General features: G+C 40.2%; 1 protein-coding gene across 1 annotated transcript in view; it reads right to left on the bottom strand.

Moving 5' to 3' along the window:
* SNTN (sentan, cilia apical structure protein) overlaps positions 1 to 6660 on the bottom strand; it is a 33042-nt gene extending 26382 nt beyond the window's left edge. Inside the window, exons 1-2 of the mRNA XM_007948089.1 lie at positions 6551 to 6660; positions 3214 to 3248 (exon numbers count right to left, since the gene is read on the bottom strand). Coding sequence (XP_007946280.1) covers positions 3214 to 3248; positions 6551 to 6660 — 145 coding nt within the window. The remainder of the gene's footprint in view (positions 1 to 3213; positions 3249 to 6550) is intronic.
* Between the last annotated feature and the right edge of the window lie 9650 nt (positions 6661 to 16310).

Raw genomic sequence — 16310 nt, 5'->3', positions numbered from 1 at the left:
TTGGACTTGTTTTAATTGTCTTTAACTTCAAGTTGAATTTGCATATGAGCAGTTGATGGTCTGTTCCACAATCAGCTCCTGGCCTGGTTTGGCTGAAGATGTTGAGCTTTTCCACCGCCTCTTGCCACAGATGTAGTCAAGGCCTTCCTTGTAAGTATATGGATATTATCACTGACAGCATTGTTCTTCAGAATAGATCTTGAATGCAGTGAATGCAATGCCATTTCTCTTTAATTTGTTGTTTCCAGCATCGTAGACCATATATATGATTGTCTGATTCAAAATGTCCAATACCAGTCCATTTCAGCTCACTAATGCCTAGGATATGGATCTTTATTTGGTCCATTTCATTTTTGATGATTTCCAATTTCCCTAGATTCATACTTTGTACATTTCACATTCTAGTTGTTAAGGTTTGTAGCTATTTCTTCTCATCTTGAGTCTTGCCACATCAGGAAATGAAGATCCTGAAAGTTTTACTACATCCACATCATTAAAGTCAACTTTACATTGAGAAGGCAGCTCTTCCCTAGCTGTATTTTGAGTACCTTCCAACCTGAAGGGCTCATCTTCAGTACTATGTCAGACAGTGTTTCACTGCTGTTTCTAAAGTTTCAGTGGTCACTTCTTTCAGAAGTAGACTGCTACATTCTTCTTTCTAGTCTCCCTTAGTCTAGAAGCTGTATTGACACCTGTCCACCATGGGTGACCCTGCTAGTATTTGAAATATTGGTGTCATAACTTCTACCATCACAGCAACTTGAAAGCTTCCACAGTATAACAAACTGACTGACAAGTGGTGAAGTTTTCCACATGGAGGGTGAAAATTCTGCCATGAACCTCCACAGTCTCATTAATTCCTGAGAGGTAAATATATCTTTTATAATTTGGGCCAATTAACTTAATAATTAATCAAGAATAGGTAGACACTTAGTAGAAGCTGCTCTACTGGGGCTGAGATTTTTCATGGAAGACAATAGCCACTTACTCTCCTTTGTAGGCCTTCCTAGTGAGGAAGAAGTGGATTTTCAAGCAGTGACTAAATGTGCAAAAAAGTTAGACATCTTCCTTGCATGGCTTACTATGTGCCAGGCTCCTTCTAATCATAATCTTATTTAATCCTTGGTAAAACCCGTGGAGGTAGGGACTATTTGTGTCTAAATTTTATATATTGGATAATGATGCACCAAGAGATTAAGAACCTTAGGGTCACATTGTAGGAAGTGGCAAAGGAAAGACTTGAAAGCCCATAAACAGATCTGCCACCTTGGAATATCTCCTTTCAAGGGCATCCCATGGAAGCTGTTGATTGTAGACATTTTCCAGCCTTCTGAGGAAGTTTTGGTTTGACTGCTCTGTGGATGGGCTTTCCGTCTGGACTAGCCACTTTCTCTCCCCCCCCCCTTTTTTTTTTTTTTTTGAAAAACAGCATGCATATCCCCTTCCCAGACTATAAACATCATATGCTCATGGTAAAAATAGAAGTAGAAAATATTAAAAATAAAAGATAACAAAGAGCTGCTGCTATCCTACCAACACTGATGATATTTTGCAAAAAGTTTGGTTTCCTCTTTTAATTGTTGGGTCCTTCCTTTAATAAACTTAGCTTGTTGGCTCCTAACTCCTACTCTGTGTGCCTCATAGAGTTATGAGCATGTATATGAAAGCATATTGCAAAGAGCTAAGTGCCATTAAAAATTCAGATGATTGATATTTCTCTTTTGGCCTTTTTTTATTAGCTTTCTTGCCTCTGACATGGGGGTGGAGGAGAGAGTGGTAAAAAAGGTGCTCCTGTCTCCCTTTCCTGCTATTTCCTCACTCAGTTTTTATGCTGTGGGGTTTCCTAAACATGCTATTAATTCACTGAGTATTTATTTGAAGGCTCTTACCCAGTTTTGGAGGTCCCTGGGTAGTGTAAAATGTTCATGTGCTTGCCTGGTAACTGAAAAGTTGGAGGTTCGTGTCCACCCAAAAGCACCTTGGAAGAAAGGCCTGGCAATCTACTCCCCCAAATCCAGCCATTGAAAACCCTATGGAGCACAGTTCTACTCTGACAAACATGGGCTCACCATGAGTCAGAGTTGACTCAACACCAACCGGTTCTTAATGGTCTGTTCTAGTTCTGAAGATGGAGTAGTAAACATAATCAAAAGGACAACCCAGTACTTCAGTATGCCTTAAAAATTTCCACTGCAAAACTGTCTTGAAGGGAAAAGATTGTGTTAGAAATATATGGAACACTTACCAAAGTTCCTGAAATTGTATAAATTGTAAAAAAGTATGATTGGTCTATTGTGTTGTTGTAGTGTAAAAATAGTAATATTTTCATGAAGATGGAGCTTCGTTTAAGTAAAAATATAAAAATCCTCTTCTAGAGAGGCAGCCAGCTATCCAGGAAAGAAAAATAATAGCAAAATAATAATATCTTGCTGGCTGTTTTAAAAAAATGGATGTGTTTGTTCCTCTGCAAACATTCTAAGGCACACATTTTAGAATAAGATAATGATCCAAGTATGTGTGTTTTCCTCTTCTTATATTGTTATTTCTATGGCAGTGTTATTCTTTCACTACTCTTAAAATTGAATTGCAAGGGCAAATATTTATACTTTGGGAATTGGCCATAATGTGTTTTTGCTCAATCAGCAGAGGCAATCGGGAGTTGATTGCATCTTAAGTTCCACTGAGCATTCATGTGTCAGATATCTACTCATGGTTCTGCTCTGGACAGACTGAGGATGCAGCCCATGGAGAGCCCAGTTGGACACCTGGGAAGATTACTTAATTGGGAACCAGGGGATCCATGCTCTCATCCTAGCTCTGGCTGTGATAGACTGACTAAGCTAATTCCTATCACTGGACCTCAGTTCCCAAATCTTTAAAAAGACTGGCATAAATGTTTTTGATAATCTACCTACAAAAAAACCTTCACTACTTTTGAGTTGATCCGACTCATAGCAAGCCCTCCTTGGGTTTCCGAGGCAATATCTCTATGGAAGTAGATTGCCCAGTCTTCCTTCTGAGGAGTGGCTGGTGGGTTTGAACCACCAGCCTTCTGGTTAGCAGTCACATGCCTTAGGCACTGTGCCAACAGTGCTCTCTATAAGCTCTCTTATATCCCTAACTTTGTTTCATGCCCCATCATTTAAAAATATTGACATGCCATCCTGCTTGAAGAGAAGCACATATGCCCCAGTCACCCCATGGCTTGCTTACCTTTTATTGAAGCCAGTTGTTTGGATATTGAAATACTGCCAACAAAATGAACAAAACATAATATGAGTTTGGGTGTTGATAGCATGATCTGAAACAAAGCATTATTTTGATTTATTGATTTATTCACTGTGATTTGGGTGAAAGTTTACAGAGCAAATTCGCTTTCCATACAGCAGTTCACATACACTTTGTCTCATAACACTGATTACAATACCCCAATGCAACAGCTCCCCTCCCACTTCCTCCCGATAGTTACCTCTTCCCTGTGTCCATCCCTCTATGCACTCTTGCCCCTGAGCTGTCTCCCTGTGCATAGACAGCTCTTCTTTCTTCCATGATTGTTCTCTCCAAGGAGTGTATCTACCTCAGGTAAATGTTCAACTACTATGCCTGTCTTTTGTTTGGCTGGAAGCCACAGGTGTGGGTTCAATTCCAGACCTGAAGGGCAGCTAGGGGCCACAGTCTCAGTGGTTCCACCAGGCTCAATCAGACCAGCAAGCCTGGTCCCCCCCCTTTTTTTTTCCAAATGATTTTGTTCCACATTGTTCTCCCTCTTTATCCAGAATCTCCTACATAGATCCCCCTCCGAGTGGTTGACAGTAGGAGCCAGGCACCATCTAGTTCTTCTGATGTCAAAGTCTTATAGGCTGTGGATCACATGGTGTACCAGTTGCTAGGACTAATTGTTTCCATGAATCTTTGGTTTTCTTCATTCTTCTTTTCTCTGGACAAGGAGAGACCCATCATTGCATCTAGATGGCTGCTTGCAACCTTTTAAGATCCCAGTTGCTACTTGGCAAAGTAGGAGGTGGAACAATGTTTTATGTAGTATGTTATGTCAATTGAGCTTGATGTCTGCTATGACTATGGTCCTGAGCCCACAGGTCAACTATTCGCTCCCTCTACAACCTTGTCTCTTATCAGAACAAAGGATTATTTTTAAAATAATGATTTTTAAATTAATTAATCTAAAAAATTTAAATAATATTGTGTTTAAGGTGAGAGTTTATTCAGCAAATTTGGTTCCCATTTAACAGTTTCTACATAAATTATTCTTTGATGTTGGTTGCATTTTTCACAATGTGTCATTATTCTCATTTGTTCTTTACTAATTGTACCATTTCCAATATTCTAGCTTCCCTGCTCCCTTACCTTTTCTTTTTCATTTTAGAGTAATTTTTGACTGTTTAACCTCATATAGATGATTTTTTAAAAGGAGCTTATTACTCATAGGCGATGTTCTTTATTTTATGAGCCAATCTGTTATAAAATGAATTTACATTATATTCAGTAAATATTTACTGAGCACTCTAGTGGAGCAGCCAGCTGTCTGGTAAAATCCTTTCTCCCCTCGCCACATGATAAAGAAGTGCTTGGTCAAAGACTGGCCTACTAACCCACATGTCTCAGTGTTCTTTGCAGTTATATGGCCACGTGACTAAATTACCTCCAAAGGAATAGGAGTGGAAGGAAAGCGAGCTTCTTCCATGTAAGCACATTTATGCTCTTTCCCACTTTCATCCGACTGGTGGTATAGTGGTTAAAGCATTTGGCTGCTAACCAGAAGGTCAGTGGTCTGAACCCCCACCAGCTGCTCTGTAGAGAAATATGGGACAATCTGCTTCTGTTAAGATTTACACCCTTGGAAACCCAATGGGAGTTGCCTTGAGTTGGAATCTACTTGAAGGCAGTGAGTTTTTTTTTTTTTTTGTTTAAGGTGGCAGTTGCCACAAACACTTTGAAAACCACATATTGGAGATGGCAGGGCCTCCCTCAGCCTGAGTTTCTACATGGCTGCATGGAACAGAGTTGCCCACAGACCTGACATTGCCAGTCTGGGCTGTCACATGGAAAATAAAAATGTAACTTCTTGATTTATAAACCATTGAGATTTTGAAATCCATGTGTTGCAGCAGCTTAGTCTACCTATCTAAAAATCTAAGTACTGTCTTGATGGGTGAGAATGCATCAGCGAGTGCTCCCAACCCTCTAGGGGTTTAGGGTCTAGTGCGTAAGACAGATACTAACCATATACAGAGTGCAGAGAGGGATAAACCCTGTCTAAAAGTCATGGCAATGACATTTTACCTGAGCCTAATATATCAGTAGGCATTTGCCAAGTAAAAAAGGAGGAAGAGTGTTCCAAACAGAAAGAACAGTGTATACTGAGGCACTGAGGTAGGAGAAAGCAAGACATGATTGAAGAACCAAAGGAAGTACTGTGTGTCTAGACCTAGAGAAGGAAGGAACAGTGGTGGAAGATGAGGTGGAAATCAAGGGCCAGGGCCAGAGCATGCTGAGCCTTTGAGGCCTTACGAAGAACTCAGCTTGCTATTTTAAAGGCATTTGGAAAGTCAGTCAGTGACAAAATCAGACTTGTTTTCTGATACAATCAGAGGAGATTAGAAAGGGGTAGATTGGAGGCAAGGAGATGAAGCTTGCTCCTTACAAAAAGTAAATGAAATTTTGCTTGATACTTCATCCCTCAATGGATATGTATTGGGGAAAGCCAATAAACGTAAGAACTTGGTCATATAGTAGACAATTCCCTAAAAGGAAGTTTTGGGTTCAAGATCTGGTTTTGGTACTAACTAGCTGAGGGATCAACTCTTTTGGGGGGTCTCCTTTCTTATCTATAAAATTAGGAAGCTGTACTAGGATCCCCTGGGCCTCTTACTGTCTTCCTGGTGAGTTCATCTTAATCCTGTAAAACTCTGCACCATTCTCATTTCCTTCATAGGATGAATTTCTCTGCCTCTGTGTTGTCTTTTCATTTTGCACAATGTGCACTTGCAACATGGCATGTGTTATTTTCTGTTATCATGTTTTGTTACCTCTCTCTTCTGGGAGGCCCTTGAGAGCAAGGGCTATGCTATCTCTCCATCTTCCCCCACCCCCACCCAGCAGAGGACTTACTACTTGTTAGGTGTGCAAAAAATGTTTTCTGAACTAAAGTATCTCCCTAAATAGAATTACAAGGGAAATAACATTTTTCATTTATTAGACCTAATTTTACACATTTGAATGATAAGTAATTTCCTTCTGTGGTAGACAATTTGAAAACATACATTACACTATTACAATCATTGCCAACTTTGATTTACAAATATTTCTCAAGAGGCAATCAAAGACACTTGTGTTAACCACATTCCTTCAGTTTGAAATCAAAGTTAAGTTAGTTCCCTTGTTTTTAAATTCAATTTAAAGCTGAGTTAGGGTAGGTAATAGGTACCACACTTGCAACATCTTGGCTATCAAGCTATTGGCATGAACTCTTTGGAAATATACCTGCAAAAATTAAATGAAACTCAGTAAAGGAGAGTCAAGTGCCACTGACCTTTTGGGCATTTTCTTAGGTGCTAAAGTAGATCGTGGAGCTGCAGAAGGACTGGGACCCCCCTCTGAGCGGAGTGCTTGGTCCTGGGTGCTGTGTGTGCAGCCACACATAGTCCAGGTCCCTGTTGTGTGTGTCAGTCCTTCCTAAGCAATAGTCACTTGCCCACTGTTACTATTGTCATTCATTCCATGGCAACTATACAATGGCACTTTTAAAAGAGCTTTCCCAGTGTTATAAATACAGACATTAAATCATTCCTTTGTTTAGTAAATATTTGTATGTGTACTGTGGGCTAGGCACTGGACAAGGTGCTGGAGATATCACACATGGACCCTGACCATAAGCAGCTTACTGGGGGTAACTTATGTTAATTAGTAATCATACAAAAAATTGCACCTGTGAACAGTATTATGAAAGAGGAATTCTATAAGATTGGCATCAAGCAGGAAAGTTGGGGGCGGGCATCTTTCAGGAAGTGATGTTAAAAATGAGTGGGAGGAAAGGAAAAAAACTGTACTGTTGGCAGGAGCAATACCCGTTAAAAGAAACCCTGTTGCTGTCAAGTAGATTCTGACTCATAGCAACCCTACAGGACAGAGTAGAACTGCCCCATACGGTTTCTAAGGCTGCAAGATTTCCTTTGTGTAGACCCTGAGGGGCTTTCGTGGCATAATGGTTAGGCACTCAGCTGCTAACAGAAAGGTCAGCGATTCAAACCCCTCCAGTGGGCCTGCAGGAAAAAGACCTGGCAATCTGCTCCCATAAAGAATATAGCCTAGAGAACTCCATGGGACAGTTCTACTTGGTTCCACGGGTTGCTGTTGTTGTTGTTGTTAGGTGTCGTCAAGTTGTCTCTGACTCATAGTGACCCCATGCACAGCAGAACAAAACACTGCCCAGTCTTGTGCCAGCCTCATGATCCTTGCTATACCTGACCCCATCGTTGCAGCCACTATGTCAATCCATCTTGTTGAGGGCCTTCCCCTTCTTCACTGACCCTCCACTTTCCCAAGCACTGATATTCTTCTCCAGGGAATGGTTCCTCCTAACAACATGACCGTGAATCCAAATTGACTTTTTGGTAGCATAGTGGCTAAGACACTTGCCTGTTAACCAGACGGCTGGCGGTTCAAACCCACCAGCCACTCCTCGGAAGGAAGGTTGGGCAATCCTACTTCCGTAGTGATACTGCCTCAGAAACCCAAGGAGGGGTCGCTATGACGACGGCACATAACAACAACAACAACAACAACAAACCCTGAGGCAAGAGGGAGTATGATGATGAGGAGAGATGAAAGAAAACCAGTGTAGTTAGGCCAGAGAGGCCTAGGAGTGTGGCTCAAGCTGAGGCTGAAGAGAAAGCATGGCAGCTAGATTTCATAGAAACTTGTAAGTCATTATAGTGAATTTTTACTCTATCTCCAAAGAATGGTAATTCATTTGTAGGTTTTAAGCAAGGAGGTTAATAGAATTACATTTACATTTGGGAAACATCACCTTGACTTCATGTGAATATTGATTTGGATAGATGGTCAAGAGTAAATGCAGGAAGAATGATGGGGAGGTAATTTTCCTTATGCCAGCTTAGAGTTCTTTCTATAAAACTAGAAGATGTGTCAACTCAGTCAAATGAGTCTGGTTCAGGGAAGATGTGTCCAATTGTTTAAGTCATTGGTGAATAAACAGGTGAGAAGACATAGAACTCTCAAGAGGAGCTAAGAATAGGCATTGTTCAGGCTAAAAGTTGCCTCCAAAACCAACAACCAAACTCATTGCTGTTGAGTCAATTACGACTCATAGCGACCCCTCCTTGGGTTTCTGAGGCAATATCACTAGGGAAGTAGATCGCCCAACCTTCTTTCCAAGGAGTGGCTTCAGGGATGTATTATTTTATTGCTGCGTTACCAGTCACTGGTCCTTGGTCACCATGACCATACCACTCTCTTATTGCCTGCTGCTCTTTATGGTTTTTCTTGTATCTCTTCTTGGTACCTCCTGACTAATTTCCTTAGCATTTCTTTCTTCATATTTGGGGGGGGGGGAGAGAGAAAGAGAGTTTGAGTGGCCTATCTACTTACTATTGCCCATACTGTTCAGAATTTTAATGCCAGCCAACCCCATAGGTTGTCAGTTAGTCTATGTTAATAGCATTCTGGAGGCTAGTGAGAGCTGGATTCTTGGAGCAGGAGCCACCTGTCCTGAGCTGTGGTGGGAGGGAGGCAGCCACTGATAGAAATGCAGGCAGAACAAGGAGGGAGTGGAGCCGAAATATCCATTCTACTATGTCCAGGCTTCTGTTGGATAAACAGCCAGGAAACCAATAGAAAGGGAGCCTGGAAATTGAAGTCTGTAACAATCAGAGCACAGAGTAGGATGGGAATAGGAGGAGGAAGAAGTGGACAAATGGACAAGCACCAGTGTGATGATGATGATGATGATGATGATGGTGATAATTATAAGAATGGATGGAAAATACTGGGATTCCAGGGTTTATTGAAAATCTTTTTGTCAGAATTGAATTAAAACTGTCATTTGCAGAAAATGTAATAGCAACTACAAGCAATTCATGTGATAATGTATTATTTTTTCATGCAATGGAATCTCAGTGATATCATGGAACATTTAAGTTGTTTATAAGGAGTTCTCATAGCACAACCATTAAATTCTCTGCTGCTAATTGAAAGGCTGGCAGTTTGAATCCACACAGAGGCTCCACGGGAGAAAGACTTGGTCATCTATTCCTGTAAAGATTGCAGCCTAGAGAACTGTATGGGGCAGTTCTGCTCGGTCACATCGGGTCTTTTATGAGTCCCAATAGACTTGGGGGCAGCTAACAACAGCAGCAGCAGTAGGCTGTTAACACACAATGTCAAATCATCTGAGAAAACCACTTTAAAAAAAAATATTTAGTCAACCTGACCCTTTGGCAATATAAGGGACGAACTTGAATGTACTGAGGTTGGTGTCAGTTTTGGGAAAGGAAATGTGGCAGTGGTAGGGGGTCTGACAAACAGTTCCATGTGGATTTATTTACAAGCACACAAGACCACCTGCCTGAAAGCTGCAACAATGGTACTATTATATGTCAACTCAGCAGACTGCAGGCAGCACAAAATTAGCACATTATTAATGGTGCCTGAGGTTTGGTAAATTATTTGAGTGTGTGTGTGTGGAGAAACCTGTCACAGAGAAACATTTTTTACCAGCTCTGCTCTTACATTTTAGTCTATTGCCCTACTTCCTGTTCAGCAACAATTAAACAGCAAGTAGTAGCAGATTCTAAGAGGCTTGCCTTTGATGGTTTGGTCTGTTCCTGTCTCTTGTGCTAAGTTCTTTGCTGGAACCTCTGGAAGCACAAAGGCTCCATGGAGAGCTTTTTAGGGAGGTCTTAGAACCTGCTGGCATTAAGCAATTTTTTTTCTTTTGGTAAATAAATATATGTAACAAAACATTTGCCATTCTAACATTTTTCACATGTACAACTCAGTGACATAAATCCCATTCATCTTATTGTCCAGCCATCACCAGTATCCATTTCCAAAGTTTTCCATCACCCTTAACAGAAGCTTAGTGTCCTCTAAGCAGTGAGCTCCATTTTCCTCTCTCCACCCCTCTCCTTGATATCCACGAATAAACTTAGATCTTTATATACTGCCTATTTAGATATTTCATAAAAATAGGATTATACCATATTTGTCCTTTTGTGAGTAATTTCACTCAATATGGTGTTTTTGGTTTTTGAGATCTATGCATGTTGTAGAATATATCAGGACCTATAATTTCTTTTTATGACAGAAAAATATTTCATTGTATGTAAATACCACATTTTGTTTATCTGTTTATCTGTTGATGTGTATTTACATATTTGGGCAATTTCCACCTTTTGGCTATTGTACACATTGGTGTGCAAGTATTATTTTATGCAATTTTGTGTGTGTGTGTGTGCGTGCATTTTCCTGCCAGGAAAGTCTAACTTCTCATAGTGATGTATAGCTACTCTAAGAGTCATTTCTATAGGCAAATGCCACTAGTTGATCATCCTGATGTCCTATTGAAAGGAATACTGTTCATCCCCACCCCAACAGGGACAGAGTGTGTAGACCATTTGTTTCTTATTCTATTAATATGATTATTAAAATTTAGGCATTGGGTAATTATTGTGCTAGGTGTCTTATAAATATTTCTTTTTATTTGTAAAATAACTATTACAAATAAGAATTCTCATCATTTACAAATGATGGAAATTAAACTTTAAAGAAGTTAAATTACTTGTCCAAGATCCTAAATCTAGTAAATGGATGAGTGTAGATGCAAATGTGAGACTCTGGGGCTTTGCACTTGATACTTTCTGTATTACATCCTGTGGCCTCCTGCTGTGCTTTTTGGTCATTAAAATTGGACCTACAGTTCTTGTTTCCTAAGCTGATACATCAGACTTTCTATCAATCCTATGAAAAGCCTTATCAGAATTCCCTAGTCAGTATTTCTCTTCTCTCTCCATATCACCAAAGCACATTTTACTTCTATTTTGGCACCTTTGATCATTTGCTTTGTTTTAATAAATAGTTATGATTTGTCTTCTCTTCTCATGAGATTGTGAATACAATAACAATACGAAAAATAAAAACCCCAATAATAACACTGAAAATCTACAAGGACACATTAAACTATGTGGCCTCTCATTTAATTCTTGAAATGATCTTTTGTTGGGTACTGTTACTATTGTTGCATCATGCAGATGCATTATACAGATGCAACCAGAGCTTGCCCAGGGGCATGTACTTAAGAAGTAGTAGACTGGGTATTCAAACTTGGATCTTTCTGACTTCAAGAACCAAGGAATTAACTGCTATTGCCATGGCAGGGACCTTGACTTACTCATTATTGCTTTATCTTCTTAGAGTCTTGCATTATTCTTAAGAACTGTTATGAAATTGGACACTTGTTGAATACTTTAGCACCCAGAATGTAGAATGTGATATCCAGTGGGGAGAGTTGATCTTATATCTGGTATTGGGAGATATGGACTGTCCACGACTCCCTTCCTACATTCAGAGGAGTCTGAGAATGAAATGGAATCCCCAACAAGAAAGTGCCATGTCCATAGTGGGAAGAGCTGACAAAGGCAAACAGTATGTTTTACACGCAGTATACCTTGAACAGTATTCATTTGAATATATACTATAGTTTGTGAATCCATTATCCTGTTGGTGGTCATATATTTTTTCAGTTTGGGACTTTTATGCATAAAGCTTCTATGATATTTTCTTTTTTTTTTTATTGTGATTTGGGTGAAGACTTACAGAGTAAATTTCACTTTCCATACAGCAGTTCACATGTACTTTATCTCATGTCAGTCACCACAGTTTACCACAATGCAACAGCTCCCCTGCCATTTCCTCCCCATAGTTACCTCTTCCCAGTGTCCATCCCTCCATACACTCCTGCCCTCTGAGCAGCCTCCCTGTGCATAAGCAGCCCTTCTTTCTCCCATGATTGTTCTCTCCAGAGTGTGTGTCTACTTGAGGTAAATGTTTAACTCACATGCTTGTACATTGTTTGGCTGGAAACCACAGGTGTGGGTTCAATTCCAGACCTGAAGGGCAGCTAGGGGCCATAGTCTCAGTGGTTCCACCAGGCTCTATTGGACCAGCAAAGCTGGTCCCCACCTTCTTTTTTCTTTTTTTTCCCTCCAAGTGATTTTGAGTTTTGTTCCACATTGTTTTCCCTCTCTATCAAGGATCTCCTACACAGATCCCCTTCCAAGTGGATGACAGTGGTAGCCAGGCACCATCTAGTTCTTCTGGTCTCATAGTTGTATAGGCTGCAGATTGGATGGTGTACCAGTCGCTAGGACTAATTGTTTGCATCAATTTTGGTTTTCTTCATTCTTTTTTTGCTCTGGACGAGGAGAGACCCATTGTTGCATCTAGATGGCAGCCTGCTAGCTTTTAAGATCCCAGTCACTACTCACCAAAGTAGGAGGTGGAACAATGTTTTGTGTAGTATGTTATGCCAGTTGAGCTTGATGTCCCCTACAACTATGGTCCCAAGCCCTCAGGTTCAACTATTCGGTCCCTCTGGGTAGCTGGCTGTGACCTAGCAGTGACCACAACCTTGCCCCTTGTCAGCTCTACGGTACACTTGGGAATTCTGATCATTCACATAAACTTATAGGACCATTGCCTGCCAACCCTGTATATGTTCTTGGATACACTCCCCATTTCATAGACATACCTAATCATTTAGCTTGTCCACCCATCTATCCATCCATATACCAATGTTAATCTTCACTGACAACGCAGTACTGTATGTGCAAAAGGGCTCATATTTGTTGTCTGTACCTTCCATGTACCTCTCTATGTCTTTCTCATCCTCAATGCTGCCATATTGGTCACTCACATTTGGTACATTGCCCTTCTCTTCATCCAAATCAATACTTATGTCTATCTCTCTAACAGTGTTCCCTCCCCTCCCCTCCCACCCCTGGTAACCAACAAAGAAAATTTCCTTTTATAGATAAACCTTTCCTTAACTTACAATAATGGACTAATACAATATTTGTCCGTTTGTGATTGACTTATTTCACTCAGCATAATGTCCTCCAAGTTCATCCACGTTATGCGGTGTTTTGCAGATTCTACATTATTCTTTAGTGTTGCATAGTATTCCATTGTGTGCATGTACCATAGTTTGGTTATCCATTCCTTAGTTGATGGACATCTAGGTGGTTTCCATCTTTTCGCTATTGTAAATAGTGCTGCAATGAATATGGGTGTGCATATATCTGTTCTTGGCATGACTCTCACTTCTTTAGGGTATATACCTAGTAATGGGATGTCTGGGTCAAATGATATTTCTAATTCCAACTTTTGAAGGAATTGCCATACTGCTTTCCACTTTGCCATATTTTTGGAACTCCACTATGTTCCTCTTACTATCCCAGTTATAGGCACACATCAAGTAGTCAGGTCTTTCTCCCTTTCTTCCCTCCTTCCTTTCTTCCCTCCCTCCCTTTCTCCTTTACCTCTCTCCTGTCCTCCTTCCTTTCTCCTCTTCCTCTCTTTATTCCCAGTAACTCTTATGTCCACATTCTGCAAACACTTACCCACGTGGCCATGCTGTTACAATCTCATGATGGGCTACATTGGGATGGTCTTGTCTTTACACTGGGGCCTTGCTGTTAAAACCCTGTGTTGACAGCCAGTGCACCTCTACAGCTGGGCAGAGAATCAGGCTTTGTGGAAATACATCCAGTGCATAGCAGAACCTGACCCTCCCATGTTAGATGTTTTATGTAACATCTTTTCTTGTTTGTTCGTTTTTAATGAAACAGCTCTTCTGGATTTGTTGCCCAGAAGCCAGCAGGCACTGGGCCCAAGCCTGTCAACATAGTGCAGAGGGTCAAATTGCCAGGTGGTTTTCCTCTCTTTGGCTGCACATTGGCAGAACCACTTGGAAAGACTGTTGCTTTGTCATGCCCTCCACTCTCCCCTACTGAAGTTGCTTAAAGCGTTTAACTGCCTGTCTGATGTAGTGGAAAATAAATTTCTGAACAAGGATGCTTGACATTTTATTGGTCTGGGCTTTAATTATCTTCCAGTGTAACGGGGGTGAAAAGAGAGAACCTTTAATTTTCCATTGGCGACTGTCATTATGCAGACCTTTTGGATGCTCTTTTGAGAGGTGGGGAACTGGCTCCACTGATCAATGGAGCATTCTGGGTCCTTTTTCATGAATAAAACATGCCATGGAATTGCAAATGATGCAGCCAACACACCCATATATGTATAATCAATGCTTATTTGGCTATCAATTAACAGAGAAAAATAAGATTTTTTATTTTGTTATTGTTAGTTATCTACTACTCACTAAGAGGATAGAGGGTCTGGGATCTTTTTGACTAATCCATGGTTGTTAATTTAGAATATTAATGGCTACAGGGAGAAGAAATCAGGCAAGAATGCTCAGCTCAACAAAATATGTTTTAAAAAGTTGGGTTGAAATACCAAAAGACTTGTTCACTCTGATGAAAAAATAAATGCTCATTTGCATTTTCCTAAAATGGTAGCTTATATAGGGAAAGGACTTTCTTTCAAAGTTAGCTGAAAGCATTTAACTATATACCTTCAGAGCTGTAATTTTTTTTTAATAACACATTTACATGCTTTAAAATATCAAATATGTAAAGAAGTTGCAGTGAAAAATTTCCTTTCTTCTCCTGCATTCCATGTGCCCAGTTCCTTTCTCCCCCAATTATAAGCACCTTGCTTATAAAGTCTGAGTATTTTCCCAAAAAACAAATTCCTTGTATGTTTTCCATATAAAATCAAGATCATCTGAAGTCCTTTAGACGTACCAAAGACGTAAAATCGAGCAAACAATGGGGACATGATACAATGACAGTTTCCTTCCTCCTTTCTCTTTTGGATGGGTCCCTTTGTACTGGAAATAGTTAAATAGTCCACTACTAGCCAAAAGGTTGTCAGTTCACATTCACTCACAGGCTCCTTAGAAAACAGGCCTGGCAATCTGTTTCCCAAAGTTACAGCCTTGAAAACCCTATGGAACATAGTTCTGTTCTGCATACATGGGGTTGCCATGAGTCAGAATCAATTTACAACTAACAACAGAAGCAGCTCTCTACTGTAGGTCTGATAGAGTCTGTGTGCCTGTTGCTTGATTTCTAATGAGCCATTTTCTGTGTTTCTGGGAGTGGGAGAAGTTGTAGCACTGCCTAGCTGAATAACTGGGAATGTTTCTAGCCTTCATTATTGTCCTGGTGGAGTTCTTGGCTGTGCCCTCCTCTGACCTGAAACCGAGTTCTCTCCTTGTGGCTTCTTGTCTGTCTCCTCTTACCTACTGCCGCCTTCCCTCAGGAAATAACAAGGCTCAGTCTTCACTTAGACCTTTATTTTTCTCAATTCATGTCTCCAGCAAATGACTTTTCAGACCCACTGGAAGCTCTTTATATGCTGGTGTCAGAGTTTGAGACTAATCTGCACTGAAGAAGGGAAGTACAATATGATAGTAATCTCCACTGATGCTTGTGTTGAAGGGAATGTGATTTAACCTGAAGAGATTTGGATTCTCAGAATTCCAGCAAGATGTTTTCTTTGGTCCTTTTATTTTACACTATTTTGGATCACATTCTCATCAAAGTGTGCATGCGTGGTTTGGAAAAAAAAAAGTGTGGGGATTTTATAAAATTGTTCTTTTAAAACTCAGAACAGCTGGCAGTATGTCTTTCTTGTGGCATGTTAGAAATTGAACAGATATAAATAAAGATAAGCAAGTCATAAACAGAAATATCCAATCTTAAGCCCAGCAGAGATACAAATAAACTGAAGAATCTATTTGGAGAATTCTTATTTCCCTAACAAAATAAATTTCATCCTGAGATCTGACTTAGGAAAGCAGGGCATCAGCAAGTTTCCTTGAACTCCACAGCACCTGTCACAATGATAAATTGTAATATGGTATGTCTGCTTGAGCTAATCCCCCTACCAATTTTGTGTCTGCTAAGATCTTTGTAAATTTCACTGAGCACACAGGACCTAAAAATAACACCCAAATAAAGATTTTTGGATACCTCAATTACCTGCACCTGATTATGACTGACAGCATTGATCAACAAGAATTCACACCTCTTATATACTCTGGGATTTCTTCTTTTCAAATACCTAGTTTAGAACTAGTACTACATTGAGTTAGGAAAACACGGGAACACATCTTGGAACCATTTTTTTTTTTTTTTTTT

The sequence above is a fragment of the Orycteropus afer genome, unplaced genomic scaffold, assembly GCF_000298275.1.
Source record: "Orycteropus afer afer isolate SDZICR_OR568_19922 unplaced genomic scaffold, OryAfe1.0 scaffold00201, whole genome shotgun sequence".
NCBI lineage: Eukaryota > Metazoa > Chordata > Mammalia > Tubulidentata > Orycteropodidae > Orycteropus > Orycteropus afer.
The sequence above is the reverse complement of the archived record's forward strand: the minus strand, read 5'-3'. Positions and strand labels throughout refer to the sequence as shown.